This window comes from Crassostrea angulata, chromosome 4, assembly GCF_025612915.1.
Source record: "Crassostrea angulata isolate pt1a10 chromosome 4, ASM2561291v2, whole genome shotgun sequence".
Lineage (NCBI taxonomy): Eukaryota > Metazoa > Mollusca > Bivalvia > Ostreida > Ostreidae > Magallana > Magallana angulata.
Genome location: NC_069114.1, coordinates 46836683 through 46860827, shown reverse-complemented (window position 1 = coordinate 46860827; position 24145 = coordinate 46836683). Strand labels below are relative to the sequence as shown.

The following is a 24145-nucleotide window of genomic DNA, read 5'->3' as shown; positions in this document are numbered from 1 at the left end:
CTACCCCCAGGGGTCATGATGTTCACAAATTTGAATCTACACTACCTGAGGATGCTTCCACACAAATTTCAGGTTTCCTGGCTAATTAGTTTCTGAGAAGAAGATTTTTTAAAATTTACTGTATATATTCCTATGTTAAACTTCGACCCCCCATTGTGGCCCCAACCTACCCCAGGGGTTATTATTTTCACAACTTTGAATCTACACTACCTGAGGATGCTTCCACACGAGTTCCAGATTTGCCGGCGGATTAGTTTCTGAGAAGAAGATTTTTAAAGATTTACTGTATATATTCCTATGTTAAACTTCGACCCCCCATTGTGGCCCCACCCTACCCCCGGGGGTCATGATTTTCACAACTTTGAATTAACACTACCCGAGGATGCATCCACACAAGTGTCAGCTTTCCTGGCTGATTAGTTTCTGAGAAGAAGATTTTTAAAGATTTACTGTATATATTCCTATGTAAAACATCGATCCCCCATTGTGGCCCCACCCTAACCCCGGGGGTCATGATTTTCACAAATTTGAATCTTCACTACCTGAGGATGCTTCCACACAAGTGTCAGCTTTCCTGGCCGATTAGTTTCTGAGAAGAAGATTTTTAAAGATTTACTTTTTATATTCATATGTTAAACTTCGACCCCCCATTGTGGCCCCACCCTCAGGTGAGCTAAAAAGCTTAAGTTTACAATTCAATAAGTTGGTTTCTGGAAGAACAGATTTTGAAAATTTTCGTAATAAATATTGACAAATTTTTTACTTTTTTAATCTTTAGCTTTTAAGATCTGTGTACAAACATAGAATTGTGAGCAAATCTCTGTATCTTGCTTATAATTCGAAGCTTAACACTCAAATATGGTTAGTAAATAGAAATTGTAAACAATTAAACACAAGAAACATGCACTACATGTACAACAAATAAAGAACACTATTTTTTCGAAATGAATCATATATATACATGTAAATACCTACATATTTCCGTCAGCGATATCAAACTCTATTTAAACTGAATAAACTCGAGAAAATGCCGAGCATCTCAACAAAACCTATTGCATTAATCTATCATTACGCAAAAGATAATGCCGAATTACCGATAGAATGAATTGTATTTCAGTACCCCTACATCAGATTTTGCTTAATTTGCGCAGGTAAACAGTTAACGTAACTGTTTGATTTACCGAAGTCTCTGTTTGATTTGATACGTAAAAATCAAGAAATACAGACGATAGTTTCCAGGTTACAAAGCATAAATAATGAAAACGAAACGAAAATCAGAACAAGCTAACACCAAGGTCATGTGTGAAAACTGTCAACGCATTGAAATATTTAGCCTCAATTTACTTCACAAAATCGGCACCAATATATTTTTCATGTTTCAAAATTTCCCTTCATACGCGAACTGTTGCACAACAAGCAAATTCATCATAGTCAGATCGACCCTTTTTCGTATAATGTCATGGCTGCTTTAAACAAAGAACCTCGTTTTAGAAGTATGGAATACGAGTCTTGGTAAAATGGGTATGCAAACCCGGGCCGTGGCAAAATAAAAGCCGGGGCAGATCGGCAATTGTCAATTCCAAATACGCATTATTTTGCAGCAATATTTACAGCGAATACAAATATACTAGTCCATCAAATATCCTGAAATTTTAATGAGATTGGCAGATTATCAACTGCCAATCTTTTGTTTTGCCCAGGCCAAGTCTTGCCTACCCAATTTTCCGGATGCCGAACCCGAAGTTATTAAAATGATTGAAACACGCCTTTCCTTTATTATTATTTTCGTAATAACTCAGATTTGAAACAGAATTACTCCTTAATTTTTGCAATTAATATTTTCCTTCCCATAAGGATAATTTATGCTAAACTACGTTGCATTTGCCTCGGTAGTTCTTGAGAAGAAGATTTTTAAAAATGCACCCCCCTTTTTCTACAGTTTCAAGGTTTTCTCCGCTTTGAATACAGATCGGACTTTTATTTTTGCAATTTATATTCGCCCTCCCATAAGGATGCTTTGTGCCAAATTTGGTTGAAAAAGGATAAGCAGTTTTAGAGAAGAAGTTCAAAATGTAAAAAGTTTACAGACGGACAGACGGACAGACGGACGGACGGACAGACGGACAGACGGACAGACGGACAGACGGACGACGGACAAAATGTGATCAGAATAGCTCACTTGAGCTTTCAGCTCAGGTGAGCTAATAATATACATCTCTCCTTTTACACAACGAAATGTTTTTGATTTGCAAATACGTTTGACATGAATTAAACACATAAAGTCATCAGACCCGTTAACAAAACTTCACATCATTCTTACCAATGTAAAATGGTTAAAATTGTCTCGCAAAAATTCTGCCACAAAATTAATATCATGCTGCGTCATCTGTTAAAAGAGAAAATAAAATAATCAGCAAACAACATTTAGTCTATACAGAGGAATCTATTGAAAGAGAAAACAAAATAATTAGCAAACAACATTCATGTCTATACAAAGGAATCTTAGTATAAAGAACGTTACATTCAGTGGTAAACCAATTTTTTTTTAAAAATATACCTTTATCAGATCTGCAGGTGGTTTTTCATTTGACATTCTTTGTATAACTTAAAGAAACAAAAAAAGAAATGTGTTCATCAGACACAGCATCTTAAACGCAACTTATTCAGTAATGATAAAAATTGAGAAAGTGCTAAAAACAAACATTCCAATTAAAGTAGTCCGAGTATCGCACTACGTCATAATACGGATTTTACAATATTGGTTCGACTTTTACAAAGCGTTTTAAATACCCGGTATTGATTTTGCTTTTCATCGCTGTTGTAAACAATGGCAGTATTAAGCAATTAGAACGGTAATATATGTATTCTATGAGAGATAGAAATGATTAATGTTGAGAAACTCGATTCTGTTAAGGTAAAATGAAAGACGAAGTTTCTGAATTTTTCTTTTTCTTTTACTAAAATCGGTTTAAATTTAGAGACAGAAGCTATTTCGAATTTAATAAATCGTCAATTAATTAATGTTTAAATGATATCTAACATTGTTGACATAGCTAGGCAGAAAACTGTAGCAAAATGTGATTTTTACAGATTTTTTCCTCAGGGTCTACTTGGTTTAGAGCTTATAGCGTGAAAAGTAATCCATCAACATATAATTTATTTTACCAAATCTTTTTTCTAAGATGTCAATATATAGAAAAAACACCATGAATTTAAGTTCGAGTCCATAAAATAGTAAAAAAAATTACCAAACGCGATACTAGCATTGTATTTTTTGTATTCTATTTTGATACATCAGGTCCATAAAGCGTACTTACTTACAAAAATTTGCGAAAAATTAATGATGAGATATGGCTTAAATAAATATTTATACTCTATTTTGTATGTTCAGTTCTAATTTTCCCAAAATTGTTAATTATTTTTAGGAAAAACGGACGTCTGGCAAATTTCATAATTGTCAATAATTTTCGCAAGGGGGTACACCCGTCTGAGAGGTGATAACAAACAAACTAGCATGTAAACATGCATATTTTCTTTTGTATGTGTATTGCTAGAATGTATATTTATCATTTAAAGCTAAGCTTTTAATGATTGAGCCCATTTAGTGCCGAGTATAGGACTACCTTAAATTGGCTAAATGGTTTTTCTTTTTTTGTATATTGCACTGTTTCTTTGATATTTTATCAACTTTCATGATAACTTGAAGAATTAATCTCTACAAGATTACAGATGAAAAAATAAACATTTGAGACTGACAAATCTATGCATTACTGGTGAGAATAAGCTATTCTCTTAAACTAAGAGACCAACAAGATCTTTTTCAAATCTGTGATAAAAGGTTTCATGATTTAGGGAAAGGATCTAAATCATTTTCAAAATATCTGATCACTTGTTAGAAAAAAACACCAGTCATTTCAGGCACTTGCTCAAACCACTTCTCAATATACAACTTTAAATGACTAGCAATATCAAGAAAATATGTCGCTTTAAGGAAAATGGGTGTTTGGGAGGGGGTCTTGGTCTTGTTTAAGATAGGTAATCAATGATGGGGGAGCTGATGCCATTTAACCAATCCATGCATCTAGACATGAGGAACCAGAAAATATATGGTTTAGCGATTGGGGCGAGAATGTCCCCAACCTCCTTAAAATATAGTAAATAAACTCAAACTTTGTATTCAAAGGAGGTACCTGGTAAGTTATTTAAATGGTATGTTTCAATGATCGAAGGAAATTCTTACCTACATACAACCACCGGAAGAATGCCTTGAAATTCTTTATACTGTCATCTATAACTCTAAAAAATAAAATTCAAACAGATTCAAAAGCTTAGAGAGGTCTTATATATCGATGAGCTGATACCCCACTGACAACTAAGAGATACTGAGCATGGCTGCTGTACCCGGTACTCACTGTTGGAGTTCACTGGATTTGAGGACGAACGATCCGACCGTCATGATGGCAGTGTGGAGAGTCTGTGTGGTCAGCCCTAGAACTCCAAACTTCTCGTACCACAGAGACATTCCCCTCAACTCGGCCAGGTGGTACAGGATGGCCTGACTCACCCTGTCAAGATGTAGGAGGAGGATCATAATATAAATGTATTTATGTAATGAAATTGATAGCTGCAAAATTGATACAAATATAAACTTACACTTGTAAATGTTTCACAACCAGTTTCTGAATGTTGGAGTAGGAAGTTTCTATAGAATGTCCCAATTTCTGCAAACCCTACAAAAAAAATATGAACAGTATAAAAATTCTGGAATGCATCCTGGTCAAAAATTATTTCACATAACAACACTGCTGTACCATGCAACAATTGAAATAAAGACACTTAGTGACCTTGAGAAGATATCTTAATTCTCAATCATGACAAGGAAAGAGTGTAGATCTCTTTTAAAAACACATTAACTTTCTAAAGTATTGACACATGATTCACAAACACATGCAATAATTTTCTTTACTGCCTATTTGATGTTACACATTCTTTATACATATGATAAGTACCATAGATAAAATGTGTCTATCCCCTATCCTTCCTATATTCACTAACTGACACTAAATCTAGGGAACTCGCATAAAGTTTAGCTTTTTGTAGAAAATGAGTTATACCGATAGTCCACTGTTAATTTTGTGTGCTTTTCTATGTTTTAATTTTATTGACAATATATTTTTTTCATACCAACCTTGCCAGTCAAATCATTCAAGAGGAAAGTCTGTAGTTCTGGACTGAAAATAGACAAGGCACCACGGTTACTATATATTTTACTTGCTATTTTGTTGGGTATATTTACTTTTTTACATGTACTTTTACTTTCATACCAGCATGTTCCGATACTTGTTTTCTACCAAGTTCACTACCTCCATGCTATATAGGTACATGTTTCTCAGAGTTAATTATGGGAGAAGTAATCTGAGAACCTGATCTGCTATTTTTCCTGTCATTTTGTAACTGTAATTCCTATTTCTGTGACTTTCAGACCAGGATGTTCCAAACAGAAGTAATGTGAGAACCTGATCTGCTATCTTTCCTGTTGTTTCTCTCATACCTACATGTATTTCTGTGACTTTCATACCTGGGTGTTCCAAACAGCAGAAGCTCTAGGAAATCATTGCTCACTGTCCCTGTACCTGCTGCCTGCAATAAATTATTCAAGCCTTTACATAGAACTTCATAACTGACACAATTTTGTACACCCCTGTACACTTACAGTACAGAAGATCATACATGTACATTGGGTGGTGAACCAATACATTTAATCAGCTTACCATATATACACAAGTATTTATTTTACAGGAGTACTTATATGTAATTCTGTGATTTCACCTTTTTGTATCAAGGATAACAAGGATAAAAATTGTCTAATATGCCAAACTTTGATCATAATTTCGTATAGTTCACAACTGTCAAAAAATATGTAACGGACCTGAGTGCTTGATATGCACAAATATATATACGCAATCCTGCACGAGAATTACCCGTGGGTTTAATTCTACCAAATTACGAATTTCTCATAATTATTGCTTCTTTTAAATTAACACAAGAATCACCTGTGTTTTGGACCCGTATTTAAGTTATACCGAGGGTAATTAAATATAAGACTTATTTAAAGTTTACGTTAATTCAATAAAAGGGGGGGGGGGGGGGCGGAGCACTAAAAGAGAATGACCGATTAGTGTACAAATAAATATTACTAAAATCGAGAAATAATCTAGAATTACCAGACTATATCTCACTTAACTGTTAACGCAAAACTTTGCCAATTATATCTCACAAATAATCTAAATTTGCGAATAAACTATTCCTACTGTAATAATATTATCAAATATCGATAATTCACTTATTTAGAATAATAAAATTTCAAAGAACTATTAACGTTTACTAATTATTTAATCGGCAAGACTTCAGAGATAAACCCTTTGTCTAACCGTAAATAAAATGAACTACGTCGTCTGTATCGAAATTAATCCAATATAAACTCCCTAAATATTAATAAACATCGTGTAAACGAGATTAACCTGTAATACAACGATGAAATAATAAATAAATTACTCAAAATCCCCTAATTCTACCTAAAATAAACGAATTAGTAAAAAAAACACCCTCTAACCTCAATTGCTAAACCCTGTGTCCACCGGATAGAGTGATCTCCCCTATTTATAAACATACAGAGTCCCCCCGGTGACCCACGCGCTTCCCTAGGGATCACCGGCAGCACTGGCAGCCACCGGCAGTCACCGGCAATAACATAGACTAATGTATAAAATATGATTCAACAATTAAATTAGGTGATTTACACAATATATGACAAATAAAATATAGCAATACATACAACAATACAATTTTATACAGAAATCGCAATATAAAACCTAGTGCATAAAAAGTTGTTGTAATTCACATCGGGCGTGTAATTCTGAAATTCCAATACTGTAATGGCGGTATATAGAAACGAAAAGTATGAGGCCTTGAAAAATCATGAAAACATTTGAAGTAGAGCTTGCCAATGAAAATAAAAGACCTGGAAGATTGAAATACAATCAAATAATCACGTTCATCTGATGCAGTAAGTAATAATAGTACAAATTAAGATATCTTGCTGTAAAATACAATCGGTAAATCAGGGGAACATGTCAAAAAGCATTACATAATAAAAATTCAATTCTACATTTGAAAAAAAAAAGTAAAAAAAAGTAAAAAAAAGTAAAAAAAAGATTTTAACTAGGATTTTATCTAGGAATCTACAATACTTGTGTTTACTTTGCTGCATTGAGAGTATGATACCTTTTTGTCTTCAGCAAACTTGAGAAGCTTGGAGTCCATTTCCATTAAGATGTCTTCCCATGCCTCTGACATCTGCTGTACAGTGGCCTGAAGATACTATGAAAGACAAAACACAACTGACTGTAACTATGTCAATTAAACTAAACACAATTACCGAACTTAAAATGGAACAGTTCACAGGTTCTGTGAAATCATAAATCAATGGGGCCAATATTCCATAGGTTCATCAGAAGGTAATTTTGTGAATAAAGATAATTTTAGAATTTATTGAGGATGTAGATCAATGCTTGAGGGGTACCTACAAAATCCGTTACAGCTGAGCCCCAACAAATTCTTAATTTCTGACAGTGTGCATAATCCATACAGAATCGTGGTATCATATTTTTATCATTGCCAAAGAAGATGGAGCAAAAAAGTTCAAATTACAAAATGTCAGAAAAACAATTGTGACCAAAGTATGCATAGATATGTACCATTTCATGACAGACATAAAGATACCAAACAAAGAATGTTTTCCCACGTCCTATTTAACATATCATACCTCTTTGAGAGTAAGCACTTGTCCAAACTTCAAAGCCATCAGTCTCAGCTCCTTGTGTCGAGAAGCCATTAGTTTGGTGTCAAACTGTAAAGAAAAGTTAACTATCTATTAACTGACAAGATAGTGCTAGTTTACCAAAACCTTAGAACTCATGTTGAGATAAAAGAGGTTTAGCTAGTTGTCTGCAACATTGGAACTCACCGACATCAGGTAGCAATGGCTGTGCTGTTCTTTGTCCTCTGTTTCGAGCACAAGCGACAAGCTCTGAAGATCCTGGCTTATAGTTGCAGACAAGATTTTCCTGATCTGGAAAACAAAGAAATTAAACCTATAGATGTTGGCTTGATCTTGGACATCTGGATTAATTTTCTCTATAAAGAAATGTTTGTATCACCTTGTCCACATTGATGGCAGGCACTGCGAGTCTGCTGACGGGGAAAACCCCAAAAGCATACATACTCATTGAGTTACTGCTACAGCCAACAATCAGCAAGTTTAATCTACAAATACAGTCAACATTATTGCCCAGTAGTGCCTTTTTTTTTTTTTTTTTACAAAATATAACTACATGTACATGAATATGTAAAAATTGATTCATAAAATTTTCAATAAAAGAGGGATTTCAATATACCTTAGCAAAAACATTTTGAAACATGTTTAATCAACCGGATAGTGGACTCCAATGATGAAGAGAACATTTAGTAAAATGAGACAAAAAATTTTTAAGTGCAGAGAACACAATCTGTTTTGTTTGTCTGAACAAGCACTTACTCCTTCTGTTCACACAACTGCTTGCTGTCTTCTACAGATTCTTCCCTATAAAAGAACAAAAAAGCTTCAGAAGTTTATACATTACATTTTTTGTTTAACACATTTATATATTACACAGTTGAACTTTGCACCACTCTTGGCGGCACAATAATCAGTAAAGTTCCTAAAAATTTTAATATACACATATCGGACTGCTTGCACATGATTGTCAATAACAGTAATTCCAATGCTGTAGATCTTAGATCAACATAAAAATGATTTCATATAAGTTTTTAAATTTGAGCTCATTTCTCTCTTCAGTGTTACAACTCAGTCAACAAATTGACTGCAGAATGACAACATCGATGAACATCTTCATTTTCACATATAGATATAATAGTAGGTTGCATTGTAAGCCGATTATAACTGGATTTAATACTAAAACACGCAACAATTCAACATCTAAGTCTGATACTTACACTGGTGATACTTTGGACAGGGTACCATAACTGTAAAACAAAAAAGAGATGAAAGATATCATGCCCAAAATACCATACATCTTACCCTATCACCCTCCACACCCCCCAAAAAAACCCACAACTACTCAATATATAGAGAATGATTTCAAAATAATTTCCATTACATTTTCTTAAAGAATGTATCATCCATCAATTTTCATAAATTTCTTTGAATATCTGTCTCATCGATTCTCAACTTATTTTCCTTTCCTTTAGTTACTAAAATGCACAGTGGTCTTTGCCAAGAAAACTTTCACTGAGCATAATAATAGAAAGTAACCTTTTATTGAGGGGCTGAAGTTTTGGGAGGTAGTTCCTGAAGTTGTCCTCTTTGTATGGATCCGGTTTCCACTCTGCATCCTCCGGACAGAACTGACACACCCACTCCATACAAGTTATCTCCCCTTCCAAGTGAATGGAGTGGAGAATGTCTGCATTCTCTATGTGGTACAAGTTGATCCTCCCATTGCTGTATCCAGCAGCAACCACTGAAACAGTTTAATTATCATTGAAGATTCTTTTTTTCAGACTGCTTTTTATGTTCAATTGAATCAACTCTTTCAGTTAGAAAACATCAAGAAACAAATTTATTTTTACTGCATGCAGAAATATGAAATGCACATGACAAGATGATAACCATGATCAGTGAATACTCCTTATGATGCCACATGGATTTAAACGGCATTAAGAAATGATTGTGACACAAAAATCTAACCGCGGCTATGTTAAGGCTGCCCGAAGCTATATATATATCGAAAAATGATACTATTTTAATTATCGAAAAATACTTTAACTGAGCGAGTTTCTTTAAACTTTTATTACATATACTAACAGTGACATCCAACACTATATTTGATGTATCTTTGTGACGTCATATATTTTTCTTAAGCACGTGACGGGTGTATTCTAACATGGTAAATAATCTATAAAAATCGCATCAGCGCAAGTGAATAATGACATTAAATCAAAAATATTTTTATGAAAAATCCTTCGATAAGTAATGTATTTTGCAGTTCTTGCTAGGGGTTCATATAAATATTTCGTTTATTTGAAATAATAGAGAGGTTAAGCATTTGAACATGTACGTGTACGAGTACGTGTAATTAGGGGAATCCCCTAGTTATATGTGTATTACGTCATAATTTCTGCATACCGCATAAATCTACAAGTTGTACAAAACGTGTAGAATCAAAAGTACACGGAGGTAAAAACTTGTAGCATTTTTAAATAAAAATATGGACTTTGTGTTTATCAAGCATTGTTTTAATTAGAGCAGACAATAAATTGAGGACGACTGTGGTTTTGGCTTCATCAAATTCATAGAATTATTTAATAAACAGTTAGAATAAACTGAACATGTTGAAACTATCAAATCTAATGATTTTACACGTTCGCTTACACGTACAGATTATTAAACATACCCTAAAGTTTGGCACGTGTACGTGTAAACATACTTGTAGCTCCACACGTACCCGTAGACGTACACGTTCAAATGCTTAACCTCTCTATTGTCAAAACATTTTGCAAGGCCATCGAAATTTGGCACATTTTTCCTTTTAGGCTCGATTTACAGAAAATCAGGTCAATCGGTATATAGGTTTCCCCCCAGCAAGATTCACATTGGTACTTATTTTCTCTCCCGATTTCACGTAAAATATATTAAGATTGTTTATATTTTTCACTTGTGCCAAGCCGTTTTTTTATATGCATATACATATCACCATTCATTAGATTACACGTAGCAGGGGGAGTCTCAAAACCTTTAGTTTATGAATAGTTATTTACCTATTAAGAAGCTTTAAAACTGTTGATTTTTTTATACTCCATATCAGTGATATTGAATTTAGTATCACTAGTATTTACAACAGTGTCTATGTAAAGGAATGAAGCATTTTTATTATGCACAATGAATATCACTTATTACGTTACGATACATTCCCTAAAAACGATCGAAAGGAATGCAGATCGTGACGTCAAAGTTAACTATGACGTCATATCTTAAGAAGTACAGACAAGTGACTTTCTGCATATCGCTGTGAAATAAATCGGGCAGCTTTAACATAGCTGTGACTGTGCAAAGTCTTAGAATGGCCATTTTTATGAGAAAAAAAATATTGATCATGTACAAGTTATCTCATATCTTTATACACTATCTTCTGTTATGCTGAATTTGTTTAAATTGTTAAGAAATTTTAATTCTTCAAACCTGATAATTTGCTGTTAAATTTTTACCTTTTCCATCCGGTCTCCATGCCAAAGCTTTCACCTTGACCTCCTCTGATGGTGGTGGGACAGACCAGACTTTCTGCCATGATAATCTATGGAGAACAACCTGAAAACACAATGGTTTTGTTCAGTCTCTGTACAAAAGTTACAGCGAGTTACCTAGTAGAGATAATGCTTAACAATGCTTTTGATGTGTCTGCTAGTTTCCTTGAAGTACAGAAAAAAGATTAAGAATTAATTCTCATGATATAAACAACTTACCAACAACATGATAACTAATTGTATACCAAAGGGTACTAAATTTTACAATTTTGGATATACATGTAAGAATTTTCTTTTCTTTGTCATGCTTTAGCTTATCAGTGCACTCAATTCTTTGACAATTTCTTAGCATGTTATACATTAAACAATCTCAACAAGTGACTTTAGTACTTTCTTTTTGAAATTCTAAACATTGAAAGTCAGTTTACCTCCCCTTGAACATTAGCCAAAGCAATCAGGTCAAACTTGGATGACCACAGCATAAATTCCACCTCCACTGAAACATGTTTTTCATCCTTCAGTCTGAATGATGTTTCTTCAGGCATTCTCGTTCACTGAAAATAAATGTTTAGAACATGTCATAAATTAATGATGGTCCATGTGTACATGCAAGGGGAATAATACATGTATTATTATCTATATAGTGTGATATTGTACGATAACCTCTGTCAAAGGTTTAAAAATGTTTTTTTATATTGCAAAAAAAGAAACTCTTCTGCATTCTTCATTCTGCATTATCCTCCTTACCAAGAACTTTATAATCAACTAAAAGCTTTAAAAAAAAAATTCTGGTCATTTACTTTATAGAGAGACAACTTAGGTTATTTGGACAGCTGTTACATTTTGAATGAATGTTCATCTCTAATAGGTATTTTTTACACCAAAAAGTGATGAAAAATAAATCATAATAGATTTAAAATTTTGTCACAGGACATTTTGGCGTTGGGTCAGGGTAATATCAGACATTCAAGAAATGAGCACCTTAAGGCCTTGTACGAGCCTCTAATATTTCTTCTTTAAACATGAAAGTGAATTGCCATACAAGTCAACAATCAGGAAAGTGGACAGATGAATAAACACAATAGAAAGTGGATTGACAGACAAGTCAACAATCAGGAAAGTTGACAGATAAATATAACAACGATAGAAAGATTGAGAATTTTTTTTATTTATCTGTTTAGTGTATTAATTTCTTGAACCATGGACACTTGAAATTTGTTTATGCATGTTTAAAAAAGGATCTGTTTTTGTAAATGCGCATGCAATATACTGAATTTCAAGTGGCAGTTACAAAGATAACTCTTCGACAATGCTAGTACTTAAACAACCATAAAATTACTAACTAAACAAGGATTTCGCGTGTATAAACAGGCATAGACAATACAATCTTACATTCCCTAATACACGGGAACTGCGATGTTTTCATACCATGGGCGCAGACATATTGGACTCAAAACGAGGTATCCAATGAAATACGACGTAAATAAAGGGCATGACCAATCAATTATTCTATTTTAATGACGCGGCCATTTCAAGCTAAGCGACGTCAGGAAGAAAACTATTTGGTGCAGCAACTTCTAGAGAAGATGTAAGGTCATAAAGACAGCTTTTAGATCATAATCATTTTAAAAGGCCGTGTAATAAAGAAAATCTTTCCTCAGAATAGTCCCATATTAACATAATCGACTTGGCAATATTCCAAGGTAAAAAAAAAAATAACGTATATATCTGTTTACATGGTTTATATGAGTTGCAGTTAAATAGATAGCATATTATAGTTATATTTTATAAATTTTCGTAACTGGTCGCTCTGATTTGTTAACCAGATTGACAACAGGTGATTGAAATGAAATTAGTGTGGAAAAAATATATGAAATCGAAGCATCATCTACTGCAGATTTTTAATTTGAAATTCATAGAAGAGTTGGCGGTAGTTCTAATGAAATTTCAATCAAATACTGTATTTATAATTGCCAATAATAGTATTTAAATAAAAATATTGTATTTGCACAATTTTAATAAATACATTTACTTCAAAAGCAGAAGAAAAAGTGGCCTCAATGATAAAAAAGAGTATGGAATTATTTTAATACAATCAAATTAATAGTCAAATATTTGAGATTTGGTCATGCAGATTTCTCTCTTTTACTTAATTTTATACAAATAAAAAGGGCTAGATAATAAAATTTTGATCATCAATTATAATAGATTTATCAATATCTGCATCTGGTTGCTTTATCTGTTTTTGACAGCTATTATGATTATCGAAGGTTACTATAGCGGCTATAGCTTTGTGGTACTCATAAAATGAATCTAAAATATCTGCTGCACTAATTAGACAGTACCTTGTCTCGTGTATTGCCTACAGAAAATAGTTTTATTATAACACCCTTTTATTAGATATTATTTTGAGAGAATGGTTTTCATTCAGATTTATTTTTGAAATTAAGAATTTTATTGCAAAAATATTTCAGCTAAAATGGCTTGCATTTTCTGTTAAATTTTTATTTATGAAATGTAAATCACACACATAATATGAAATACCATAAATGCACACCTTTAGGATGTTCATCACAGTAGAAGTGGATAAATTACTGATTTTAACTCAGATATAACTGTTTTTTTTAGGGTATGTAGACTTATCATGTTGTTGATCTATGTTGATCTGTCATTAGTGTCAACACTGGCCCATTTTTCACTCAGCTGTCATGTATGTAGCTGTTTGGTCAAGTTACATGAACAATTGTTATCAGGGGCTAAGATCTGTGCAGGCATTGGACAGGTACTATTGGGCATTCAAGAAGTCTGAGCTTTTAATACATGCTCTTACTGCAAGGCACCCTAAGTGAAGATAAACAAGAAGTCTTCCTAGTTTTTTTGAAATCTGACAAGATAATTAACACCATTGATTAATACATAATTGCTGACAGGGTGACAAAGGAGTATAAACAGTGGATTTTGTTTGCATGGTGATATTTGGTATTTGTCCTGAGCACGTGTAACATGTGGATTGTTTTAAATTCATTGAGGAAGAATTAATCAAAAGACATTTCAGCATGTACAGATTTGATACAGACAGCTTCTTTGAGCAGATCATAGCTGGTGAGTATTAATGTGGTCGGATGTTCATCACAAAGCACATTAAACAACCATTTCCATTCTATCCTAAGCCTGGATCCCAAGAGAGTACTGCAGTTAATTGATGGCAAATTTATGGGGTTATCTAATGGAATCTAAATGAAAGTCATGATTGCAATTTCATTGACCCAGATTTATGGACTCTCTTGTCAAGGATAGTATAATTGGCACCTAATTGTTAGTACTGGGCCAGACCTAGGGTATGTCATGCCCTATAGTGTGAGAACAGCTGATTTTTTAGCAGGATTTAAAGACTTGTTGGTCTCTAACAGAGAACTGTTCCTGACTCCAACAAAGACCCCCTTCTGCTGTTTTTCCAGGCAGGATATACTATTTCACAGCTTATAAGTACTAGATTAGGTTCATTCAGGTATGTGTTGAGACAGTTAGAAATGTCAAATCTGTGCTTAATCTGGCAACTTTTTACTGAATTAGAAGTTAATAGAAGTAAAAGACAATTAATAGACAGTAAAAACTGTGGATCTGCTGTTTATTATCATCTTTGTCATGAAGGCTGTGATGAGTATGCCCACTAATCATTATGTATACAGAGATCAATAGAACATTGTGTGAAATGAGCTACACCTGCCCAATTCTAATAACAGATGTTTTCATTTTCTTTGTTTTCTTAATGTACAAGGCTAAACATCAAATCTCCTTGAATTATAAAGCAAGTTTGTTTACAATAAACATTGATCTAATGTTTACATAAATACTGGCTTGTGTAAACTGGATTCTGTTGGGTCTCCTTATACAAGCCACATTCTGCGGGACTTCTAAATGAATTGACCAGTGTTATGTAGATGTTGTTCTAACAATTTGCTGGAATCTGGAGCAGGTTAAGAACTACCAGCGTTTGTTATTCTGTTCATTATCTCCATAGGTGGTGGGCTGATTAGTTCCTCTAAATTAATTATTTGGTCACTGACTATGAAAGGTAATTAGTTTATTTTTGTAAAATTTATAAAGTGAGCAATAGTATCATTTTTAAATTTTCAACTGTAATTAATATAAAAATAATTATGAATTTATTAACAAAATGTTTCATTACAAGTTTATTGTTTGTACAAGGTACTGACTTGTTACATATATAAATATCTTGGTAATAGTAGTCATCTGTCAATTGTATTATTGTGTGTTCCTGTATAACTCTAGCTTGCTCCTTTGATTTTATTGATGAGTCACCATCTGAGTAAGTCATTGCATATAAAGATATCTTTGTATGATTTAGTGTTTGCATGTTATCATGCATCTCTCACTTCTATAATTGTCAAAGTATATCCAAAATTCCACTATATTCCCTTTGATCATATCGAGTCAATTGTAACTCCTTGGTGTATGACTAAACTAATCAGATTATCTTAAAAAATTTAAACAGGAAAAATATCAATATATGTAAGTTTTTATGAGTAACCATTTTTGACTTCTATACCAGTAATTCCACTATATTCCCTTTGATCATATTAGGTCACCAGTAGTAAGTCTTTGTTGTTGGGTAGAAATAATCAGATGATCTGGACAGTTCAAACAGGAAACTGAGAGTGGGACAGGATGGGGGAGTTTGATTTCCTAACTGGTCACTTTTATGACTTGGACACTCCAGTTCTCTCTTTGATCTTGTTGTGCCTCTGTCCTGAGGGGCTGCCCAACAATTGCTCATTGATTGGAAAGAAACCAGTGTGACTTTACACCCCTCTATGTGCCCTTTGGTCTAAAAGGCAGGTCTCTTCTTTACTAAAGGTTAATTGTTTGTAAACTTATTATCAAAACCAAAGAAATTGCATAGAGGAAGGATGATGCATCTTGTATTTCTGAGAGAAAGGTCCCTTGTTTGACCAAACAATTGTACAAAGCCCCCTGACTTGACTTCCCTAGCCTGAGTAAGATGGCCTCTCTGCAGTGATTTCTGACAGTTGATTGGCTTGGTGTTTACCCAGCAGTGGTCACACAGGCTATACAGCTCCCTAAATTCTGAGAATATACAGACTCAGTGGGACAGAATTCAGCTTGATTGAGACCAGAACAGCTTCTTGGAGGGATTATTTTGACAGGGGGACCTCCTGCCCCCATACCATACCAGCTGACTGTGCACACATATTTATAAAGTTGTCTTCAAGCATAAGATTGTCATATGAGTCTGGGATACTGTCCTTCTAAGAACAAGGATGGTTCTATCACCTTTCCAGAAGAAGTGTTATGGAATAGATATGGATGTATTCTTCACAGACTTCTTGTGTGATCACTGTGAGTTTAATCATTGCTTGATTTATTTCATTTTGATATGTCATCATTCAATGTCAAAAATATGTCAACCTCTGATATGGCTTTATTAATGTTTAAAGAGTCTGTAATCTTTTAGGGCTCAGAAATTGCACTCAGTTACGTAATGATTTCACTTGCACCATGCATTAAGGGCAATTGCAAAGTTTGCTCACCATTAAAAGGGTTTTACAGCAAGATAAGTCAGACAGCTAGCTTTACTTGGTCAGATAAGTTCTATTACCATGGGCTTAATATAATCTGAGTTCTAGGTGACTATCAGACCTCCTGTCTCTGGGGATCCATGCTAATGATAAGATAATCCTCAGGTTAATTATCACAGCCCCCCAGATCAAATCCCATATTCCCCCTCCCTCCATTGGTGTTGATGTAGAGGAGGTCTTGTGCTCTTTGTCAAACTAATTTTATGTCTCACAGATGTAATATCCATGAAAAATAAGGACAACATTATTTTTTAATTAAACACATTGTTTTAATTTAGATAATTTAAAAGTCATTAAAAAAAAAGAAAGAAGACTCGATTGTTATGCAGTATGCACGGTTTGTGGGTACCAATTGATTTTTTGTCAATTTTTTAGAGCCTGGACACTTTCTCTTTTGATACATTTAAAATTAATTTCAAAACTTCATGTAGTTCTCGGATTCTGTTCAGTGAGGTGATTTTGCTCATACCATGCATTGTTGTACAATCGAAATACTTCTATAGTTTTATGTTCTGAAAGTCTGCATGGTCCATGGTTCTGAAGGTGTAAACTACATCTGCTTTATCTAGAAATTTGTTTTCATTGCACCATGCCAAGTGGAAAATGAGACAGGGAATTTTAGAACTCCCCTGTGAAAAATCAGTTAATTGCCTGTCGGAGATAAGGCTCATTATCTGTGTGTTATTGTCAGCTGAGCTGGGCCTGTCAAATGTTGCTGAGGCTGGGCCTCCACTAATTAATTATTGAAATGTCATTGGGGGATGAACACAGGACATATGGTCAGTAGTGGCCATCACTTTCAGTGGGGCTAGGATGTGACTGTTGATGGGTTATATAACATTAGATGTGGGCTTTGTTTGGTGGTGTTATTGGCATTAACTCAATTGACTTTGTTGTGGTGCTGACTGATCTAAATCAAAAATTTAACTGAATGGAGTTCTGTTCTCCAGGTAAAGTATACCATTGTACAGGATTTGGGGTGGGGTTTTTTGTTGTTGGTTTTTTTTTTGCTTTTTTTGGGGGGGGGGCTGGGTGTCTTTTATTTTTGCTTATAAAAATAATTTCTCTAACTGATGATTAAACATACTAAAGAATAGTTGCATTGACTGTAGAAGATCAAAGAAATATATAATGACAGAGTACGTAGTTGGAACATTTGCCTGCAGGTTCCTTAGTGCCCCGGGTCAGTGTTGATCTGCTGCAATATCTATTGTTTCTTTTGTTCAATATAAATGGCTTTTTGTTTTTGGTTGTTGGTCATCAATTATAACTGTTCATGTTTTGAATTGTGTGTCAACTCAGCAGACAAAAAGTATTTTCCTTTTCTTTTCTTTTTTTAACCTTTTATCAGCTGGTGCCAATTGGAGAGTACATGTATTATAACCACATATTTGCAGAGACTCTAATTAAATTCATATATAAAATGATAGACTTTATAAACTAATGATATATTTTTTATAAGTTCATTTTCTAATTGTGAATTAGTTTCCTATCAAAACTCTAACCAATTTGCTAATAAATCTTGCAGAAACTATAAAACATACCATAATATCCTATTTCTTTAAGACAAAATCTGCATTGTAAATTTCCATTTTGAAATGATCAACTCTGGCTAAGGTCATCTGATAGAGGATGATCAAATTTTATTTAAAATACACATTTTATTCATTTATAACATCAGTGGTGAACTGTTAGTGGATGCAATGACTACTGGTGTTCACTATACTCTAAACCATAGAATTTTAGCTGCATTTGCTACTATTTTCTTATAATTACTGATTTCAATGTTTTTGTTTTTCTTAGACACAAATAGTTTTAGACACTAATTAACTGATATTCAATCTATCATTAGAAGTCCTTCACTTTATCTTGATGGTAGAACAAGCTTACTTTGAGTGAACAGTTACAAACAATGGCTTATTACCTAGGGCCCTCCAATATAAATTGGATAAAGGATTTCCTTTAGAGCCCCAGGGGCCATGTGCTACTTGATCATCAATTGCATTATTTGTTCAGTCCGTACATGTCTGCTACTGTCTAATGCTCTATTTCCTGTAATATGTGAACAGAAGGATAGGTAATTCAATGTAAGATGTGCCATATTTAAAGAGAGCCCATACTGTTTATTTTGTGTACTATGACATCTCTATTTTGGCGATAAAGCAGGTCATATTCCTTTTGGATTTTGGTGCAATACTTTTGTGTCTGTAGTTTGTGTACCTATCTTTTTTAAGGATAAAGCAGGTCATACTCCACTGTCTTTTTGATGTGAGGTAAATTTTTTGCATCTGTCTTACAGCATACGAGATGTCGACCCCTGCAGTCCGCCGACGTCACACTGACGCGGACAAGTTGGTGAACAGACTCAAAAACTCCATGCCAGACAAGTTCAGGATCATGGTTCAAATGCATTTATCTTTCATCCTGGATCTCGACGGAACAAAATTAGAGGAAATGTTCACTGAACCAGAAAAAGTGGAAGCAGTTCCAAAAAAGAAAAGTGCAACTCCATTCTCCAAAAAGAAAGGTGAGTTCATGATTGAGAAATTCTGAAAATACCAACTCTTTGTGTATCAGGAGAAATAAGTAAAAGAAGCCCTGGTGTAAATTATGATTTCTGTTTTTAGAAAAACACAACTCGGTCCTGTTTGGGGCTCCACTAAGCAATGAGAACGTGGCCCGCATCTACCCTCTGATTGAGTTCCTCAGCCGTCCTGAAAGTAAGTACAAGTCCAGTGCAATAAAGATGGTTAAATTACCAACAGCAGTTTAATGTTATTTCTTAAGTCTTTTAAAAGGTTTTCATCAAATTTTTAGTTTAAAATTTAAACAATATTTTATTATGCAATATACATGTATCACATAAATGGATGAGATAGCAGGCATTGCCTATATAAATCCTCTACGACATACAGTTCATCAAACTATCTCTCAGCCCATCTATATATAACTTTATCTCTCAATTTTCTCATTTGAATTCTTTATTTGGTTATTTTAAAGGTAAATAAACTTTTTAAGACTGCTTAACATACAGAAAAGTATTTTTTTAAATCAGTAAAATTTGATTGAATTGCCTAAGGCTAAAGATGATTGAATTGCCTAAGGCTAAAGACAAAATTAATCGTTACATAAAGGTGAATTTTCAGAAAATACATGGGGTATTTTTTAGTTCAATTGAACTGCTGCACAAAGGCTGCCAAATTTCTGAATAATAACCTGATGGATTAATTTTCAGATTTGAAGACAGAGGGCTTATTCAGAAAGACTGGTAATGTGGCGAGGCAGCGTCTGCTGAAGGAGTGGCTGAACGAAGGGGTCGACCTAATTCTTGACCAGGAGTCCTTCACCCCCCACGACTGTGCCACCGTCCTCAAGAACTACCTTTCAGAGCTCCCCGATCCACTACTGACCGAGAGACACTACCAGGCCCATCTTCAAGTAGTCGGTATGTTAGTGGTTCTTTGCATGTATTCAGTATGTTGCTGGTACTTTAGTGAACCTTACAGGTTCTTTGTACCTGTCTACATGTATAAGATGTCAATATTAATTAGCTATAAATGGAATCATGATCATCATTTTTATACCAATAATTTTTCTAAACTTTTGTTAAATATTTAAATAACATTGATCTGAAAGTAAAGCAATGGAATTCTAAGTCTTGTGTAATTAGAATAAGAGTCTTTTTTCTAAAAAAAAAATAGTCTTATTATTTTTTCCCATCTTCAGAAATGATGTCGCACGTTGTGTTGGAGACAGAGAAGACGAAGGCTCGCAGTAAGCAGATAAAGGGACTACAGCTGCTGTTCCTGGCCCTGCCCCCCACCAACTGCCTCCTCCTGGAGTGTCTGATTGACATGTTACACAGGGTGTCCAGGATATCGGAGAACATGATGACGGCCCAGTCACTGGGGACAGTATTTGCCCCGTGTCTGCTCTGTCCTAGAAAGGTCAGTGCTCTCATGTTTAAAATTTGAGTCCTCTCACATTGGATCCTCACGACCTGTTGGTTGATGAAATTTTAGTTACTTGTTGTTATAGTTTTGTGAATTGATGTCTGTAGATAAATGGTTTCATTCTGTATTTTTTGGGATTGTAGATGCCACCAGAAGAGTTGCAGGTTATTTCTCCCAAGCTTAGCCAGGCCATTTCCTTCATGGTAGAATGTGGATCACAAATATTCAAAGTGAGTAGCAGTAATGGTGCAGTGGGTTGAGCTCTGTCCACAAAAATTAGAATATTTCCTGAATATGTATATACATGTATGCTTTGCTACTTTTTAGACTCCGAGAGAACTAGCAGCAGACATTGCCAACTTTTGGCGGGAAATGGAAACACCTAGCAAAGGCAATCGAGTGAAAAGTGATGGCGACCATGGGAACTCTAGCTCAGCCCTGTACAGTTCAAAGGTAAGACAATTGTGTCCAAGACTCTTTCAATTCAATTCAGTTTGCAAGAGTGAAAGAACCTTGTACCATGAATTCCAGACGGAAAGGGATTTTATCATACACAGTTGCCTCAGCATAAGTTGTATCAATCAATTGAAGTATTCAAAACCTTATATTCAAGCAAGGCAAATTAATTGAAATCTTTATTTGTAACTATATTCCCCATCAAATACATGTAAGCATGGGCATTTTCTTACCTTGTCAACTTTGAAAATGATTTCCAAGTAAATATGGCATAAAGAGGGCACATATTAACTGGGATTCTGATTTTCATTTATTGCTTTACAGAAATATGGGAGCACACAGGCAGTGAACACAGTGATATGTTTTGCTGAGAGAAAGACCTCTAGTGATTCAGACTCGGGGACTGACACACAGGTCGCACTGGGTAAACTCTACGCTCACGTTCAAATGATGCCCAACTCGTCCAAAAAGAAGAAGTTACTCAAAAGGTTTAACCAGGCCAGTGGCACACATCCTCAAAAGAAACATTCAAGAAGCAAGACCCTAGGAGAACAAATTAAGGTAAAATTCATGGAAACACTTAATCAAAAACCGTCATAAGTGAAGTACATTCCTTGCCAAAAAAATAAGAAATAAATTATGATCTTATGACCCTAACAGTGCCAGAAATGTGCATAATTACAAAGGCATTTAACTTATTGTACTGACTTTGTGGTTTCAGTCTTGATGAATGGTCTTTAACATGTTTCTAATCTCTTACCATTTTTATTGTCATTCAGAAACATTTTGGAAATTTACACAAAAATCACAAGAGGCGAGGCTCCAATGATGGCAGTAAGATAACGCGAGGCCTTCCATGGGGTACAACCAAAACAATCAATATTGATGAAAACGACAATATTCACCACGATGATGTGTTCATCACAAAGACTCCTGATGGGAAAACAAGGATAGGTCTTAATCAGGTATGACATCTACTACTGCTAGTGTAGAAATAGCTAAAATATTATACTAGTCAGAATTACTTCATATGAGTCACTCAGTTGACCTATACAGGTACTGCATCACTGTATGTGGATGTACATTGTCAATTTGCATGAGAAAGTTTCAAACTTCTCAGAAACTACCTTGACCAACTTTTGTAAGTAGCATATTAACTTTAGAAGGGTGAGATTTTCCACTCCTTATAAATCATAAGGCTTAATTCATTAGGTTCATGCAAGGTTGAATTAAGATTTCACAGGATTGTGGCACAGACATTGACTATTACATTTCTTCACTGTATCTGATAGCTACAGTTCTCTTTCTTAAAATATCTTAATTATCCCTTGTTTTTGTTGTAGCCGGGAAGCCCTGCTGTTCACATAGTAGACCTGAGTAAAACTCCAACACAAAGCAGAAAAATCCCACCATCCAGAAAGAGGCTAAGTAGTGAAAGTAGTGAGGGGAGTCACCCCGAGAGCCGACCATCCCCAGACAAGATCCCCAAGGTTCCCTGTACGGAGAACGAGATCCACTACCTGGCCAGTCTTCCTCATGAACGCAGACACTGTCCCTGCACCCCGAAACAGCTCCACCACAAACCAGTCGCCATGGTGTCGCCAATGAGTCTTCAGTCTCCTATATCTGAGTCTGTCAAAAAGATTCCTTATAAATCACAGGTACGGTCTCAACTTCATCCTTCCTGTACGGAAAGATACCGGTACTGATTTAAATGTATTAATTACTGTACCAAATCTCAGAAATGATTCCCTTATATATTTTAAAGTAGAATTGTTGGAACTAAGAAAACAGGTATATGAAAATGTTACCCTAGCATATTATATTGTTTTAACGTAGAATTGTTGTAACTAAGAACACATATATCAAAATGTTACCCTAGCATATTAATTAATCACAGAAATATTTCTATAATATATATGAAGTAACACATTTTCTATTTATTATTTTCTATTCCTATTTTATCACATTTTCTATTTATTATTTCAGAAGGCTATCCACACCCCTCGCTCAAGAGCCCCCCTGCTAGTCATCCAATCTCCGACCAGTCTCTCGCGGGAGAGCGTGCTGTGAACAGAAACATAGTGTTATATTTAGTGCTGATCAAACATTCCACATCAAAGTCACAGAGAACCTGTACGACAGTGTATAGAAAGTGCTGTGTATATTTTGTTTTATTGTATATAGTCTATATGAATAACTAAATGTGTGACGAGGGACGCAATACTCTCTTTACTGATTAATTGTATAGAACACGAGTTATATGTTAACCCTCGGAGAAGTATACATGTACATGGATGTTACGTGCCATTGAATCCTAGCCAGGGCTTCATTCACTAGCTCTGATTGTGATAATTCCCCACCTTCCTCATTGAAAATGATGGGTACCAAGAGATTATAGCTGTATCTAGTGCTTAGTTCAATGTCATTGTGTACGTACTCTCAGACAATCAAATCTCAGTCAGAAAGCACTCAAAACTTATAGCTCCCTTTCTTTATATTAGTGCTTTTGAAAGATTTGTATGATTAATTATAAAAGGAACAAACTTTGTTTGGTTTTGGTATGTATTGTTTTGTATCTTCAATATGGCCAAAATAAAATATATAGATAAATACTATAAAGATATAGCGAGATATAAATAATACTACTTATTCTTGAATATTGTCAAGTCTTCTGTTGTGTAATAAATCATGAAACAACATAGACAAGTGTCAACTTATATTGTAAACTTCTATTAATTAATTAATTGTTGT

The 24145-nt window shown here is 34.5% G+C and overlaps 2 protein-coding genes across 7 annotated transcripts in view; one reads left to right on the top strand and one right to left on the bottom strand.

Moving 5' to 3' along the window:
• Positions 1-12835, bottom strand: part of LOC128179617 (anaphase-promoting complex subunit 4-like) — a 39353-nt gene extending 26518 nt beyond the window's left edge. The window contains exons 1-17 of the mRNA XM_052847099.1: positions 12754-12835; positions 11790-11915; positions 11326-11425; positions 9374-9581; positions 9055-9084; positions 8597-8641; positions 8220-8325; positions 8027-8131; positions 7826-7909; positions 7285-7380; positions 5579-5640; positions 5189-5231; positions 4654-4730; positions 4413-4565; positions 4241-4296; positions 2558-2604; positions 2321-2386 (exon numbers count right to left, since the gene is read on the bottom strand). Coding sequence (XP_052703059.1) covers positions 2321-2386; positions 2558-2604; positions 4241-4296; positions 4413-4565; positions 4654-4730; positions 5189-5231; positions 5579-5640; positions 7285-7380; positions 7826-7909; positions 8027-8131; positions 8220-8325; positions 8597-8641; positions 9055-9084; positions 9374-9581; positions 11326-11425; positions 11790-11906 — 1395 coding nt within the window. The 5' untranslated portion in view covers positions 11907-11915; positions 12754-12835. The remainder of the gene's footprint in view (positions 1-2320; positions 2387-2557; positions 2605-4240; positions 4297-4412; positions 4566-4653; positions 4731-5188; positions 5232-5578; positions 5641-7284; positions 7381-7825; positions 7910-8026; positions 8132-8219; positions 8326-8596; positions 8642-9054; positions 9085-9373; positions 9582-11325; positions 11426-11789; positions 11916-12753) is intronic.
• A 36-nt stretch (positions 12836-12871) lies between these two features.
• On the top strand, positions 12872-24093 carry LOC128179618 (rho GTPase-activating protein 19-like). 6 transcript variants are annotated; one of them, XM_052847105.1, is made up of 11 exons: positions 12872-12949; positions 19282-19509; positions 19610-19702; positions 20218-20427; positions 20709-20929; positions 21079-21165; positions 21263-21388; positions 21716-21952; positions 22171-22356; positions 22735-23052; positions 23381-24093. In XM_052847105.1, exons 2-11 carry the CDS (start codon positions 19290-19292, stop codon positions 23462-23464), a joined length of 1782 nt encoding a protein of 593 aa, XP_052703065.1. In that variant the 5' UTR covers positions 12872-12949; positions 19282-19289; the 3' UTR covers positions 23465-24093. The 6 variants fall into 6 exon arrangements, with proteins under 6 accessions (XP_052703065.1, XP_052703061.1, XP_052703064.1 ...); XM_052847101.1 differs by lacking the exon at positions 12872-12949 and adding an exon at positions 13984-14463; XM_052847104.1 differs by lacking the exon at positions 12872-12949 and adding an exon at positions 15010-15436.
• The last annotated feature ends 52 nt before the right edge of the window (positions 24094-24145 follow it).

Coding starts and splice junctions, on each gene's coding strand:
- LOC128179618 (XM_052847100.1), top strand. CDS start 16,665: ATGGTTCTATCACCTTTCCAGAAGAAGTGTTATGGAATAGATATGGAT. Junction 19,703..20,217: donor GTTCCTCAGCCGTCCTGAAA/GTAAGTACAAGT, acceptor ATTAATTTTCAG/ATTTGAAGACAGAGGGCTTA. Junction 21,166..21,262: donor GTGGATCACAAATATTCAAA/GTGAGTAGCAGT, acceptor GCTACTTTTTAG/ACTCCGAGAGAACTAGCAGC.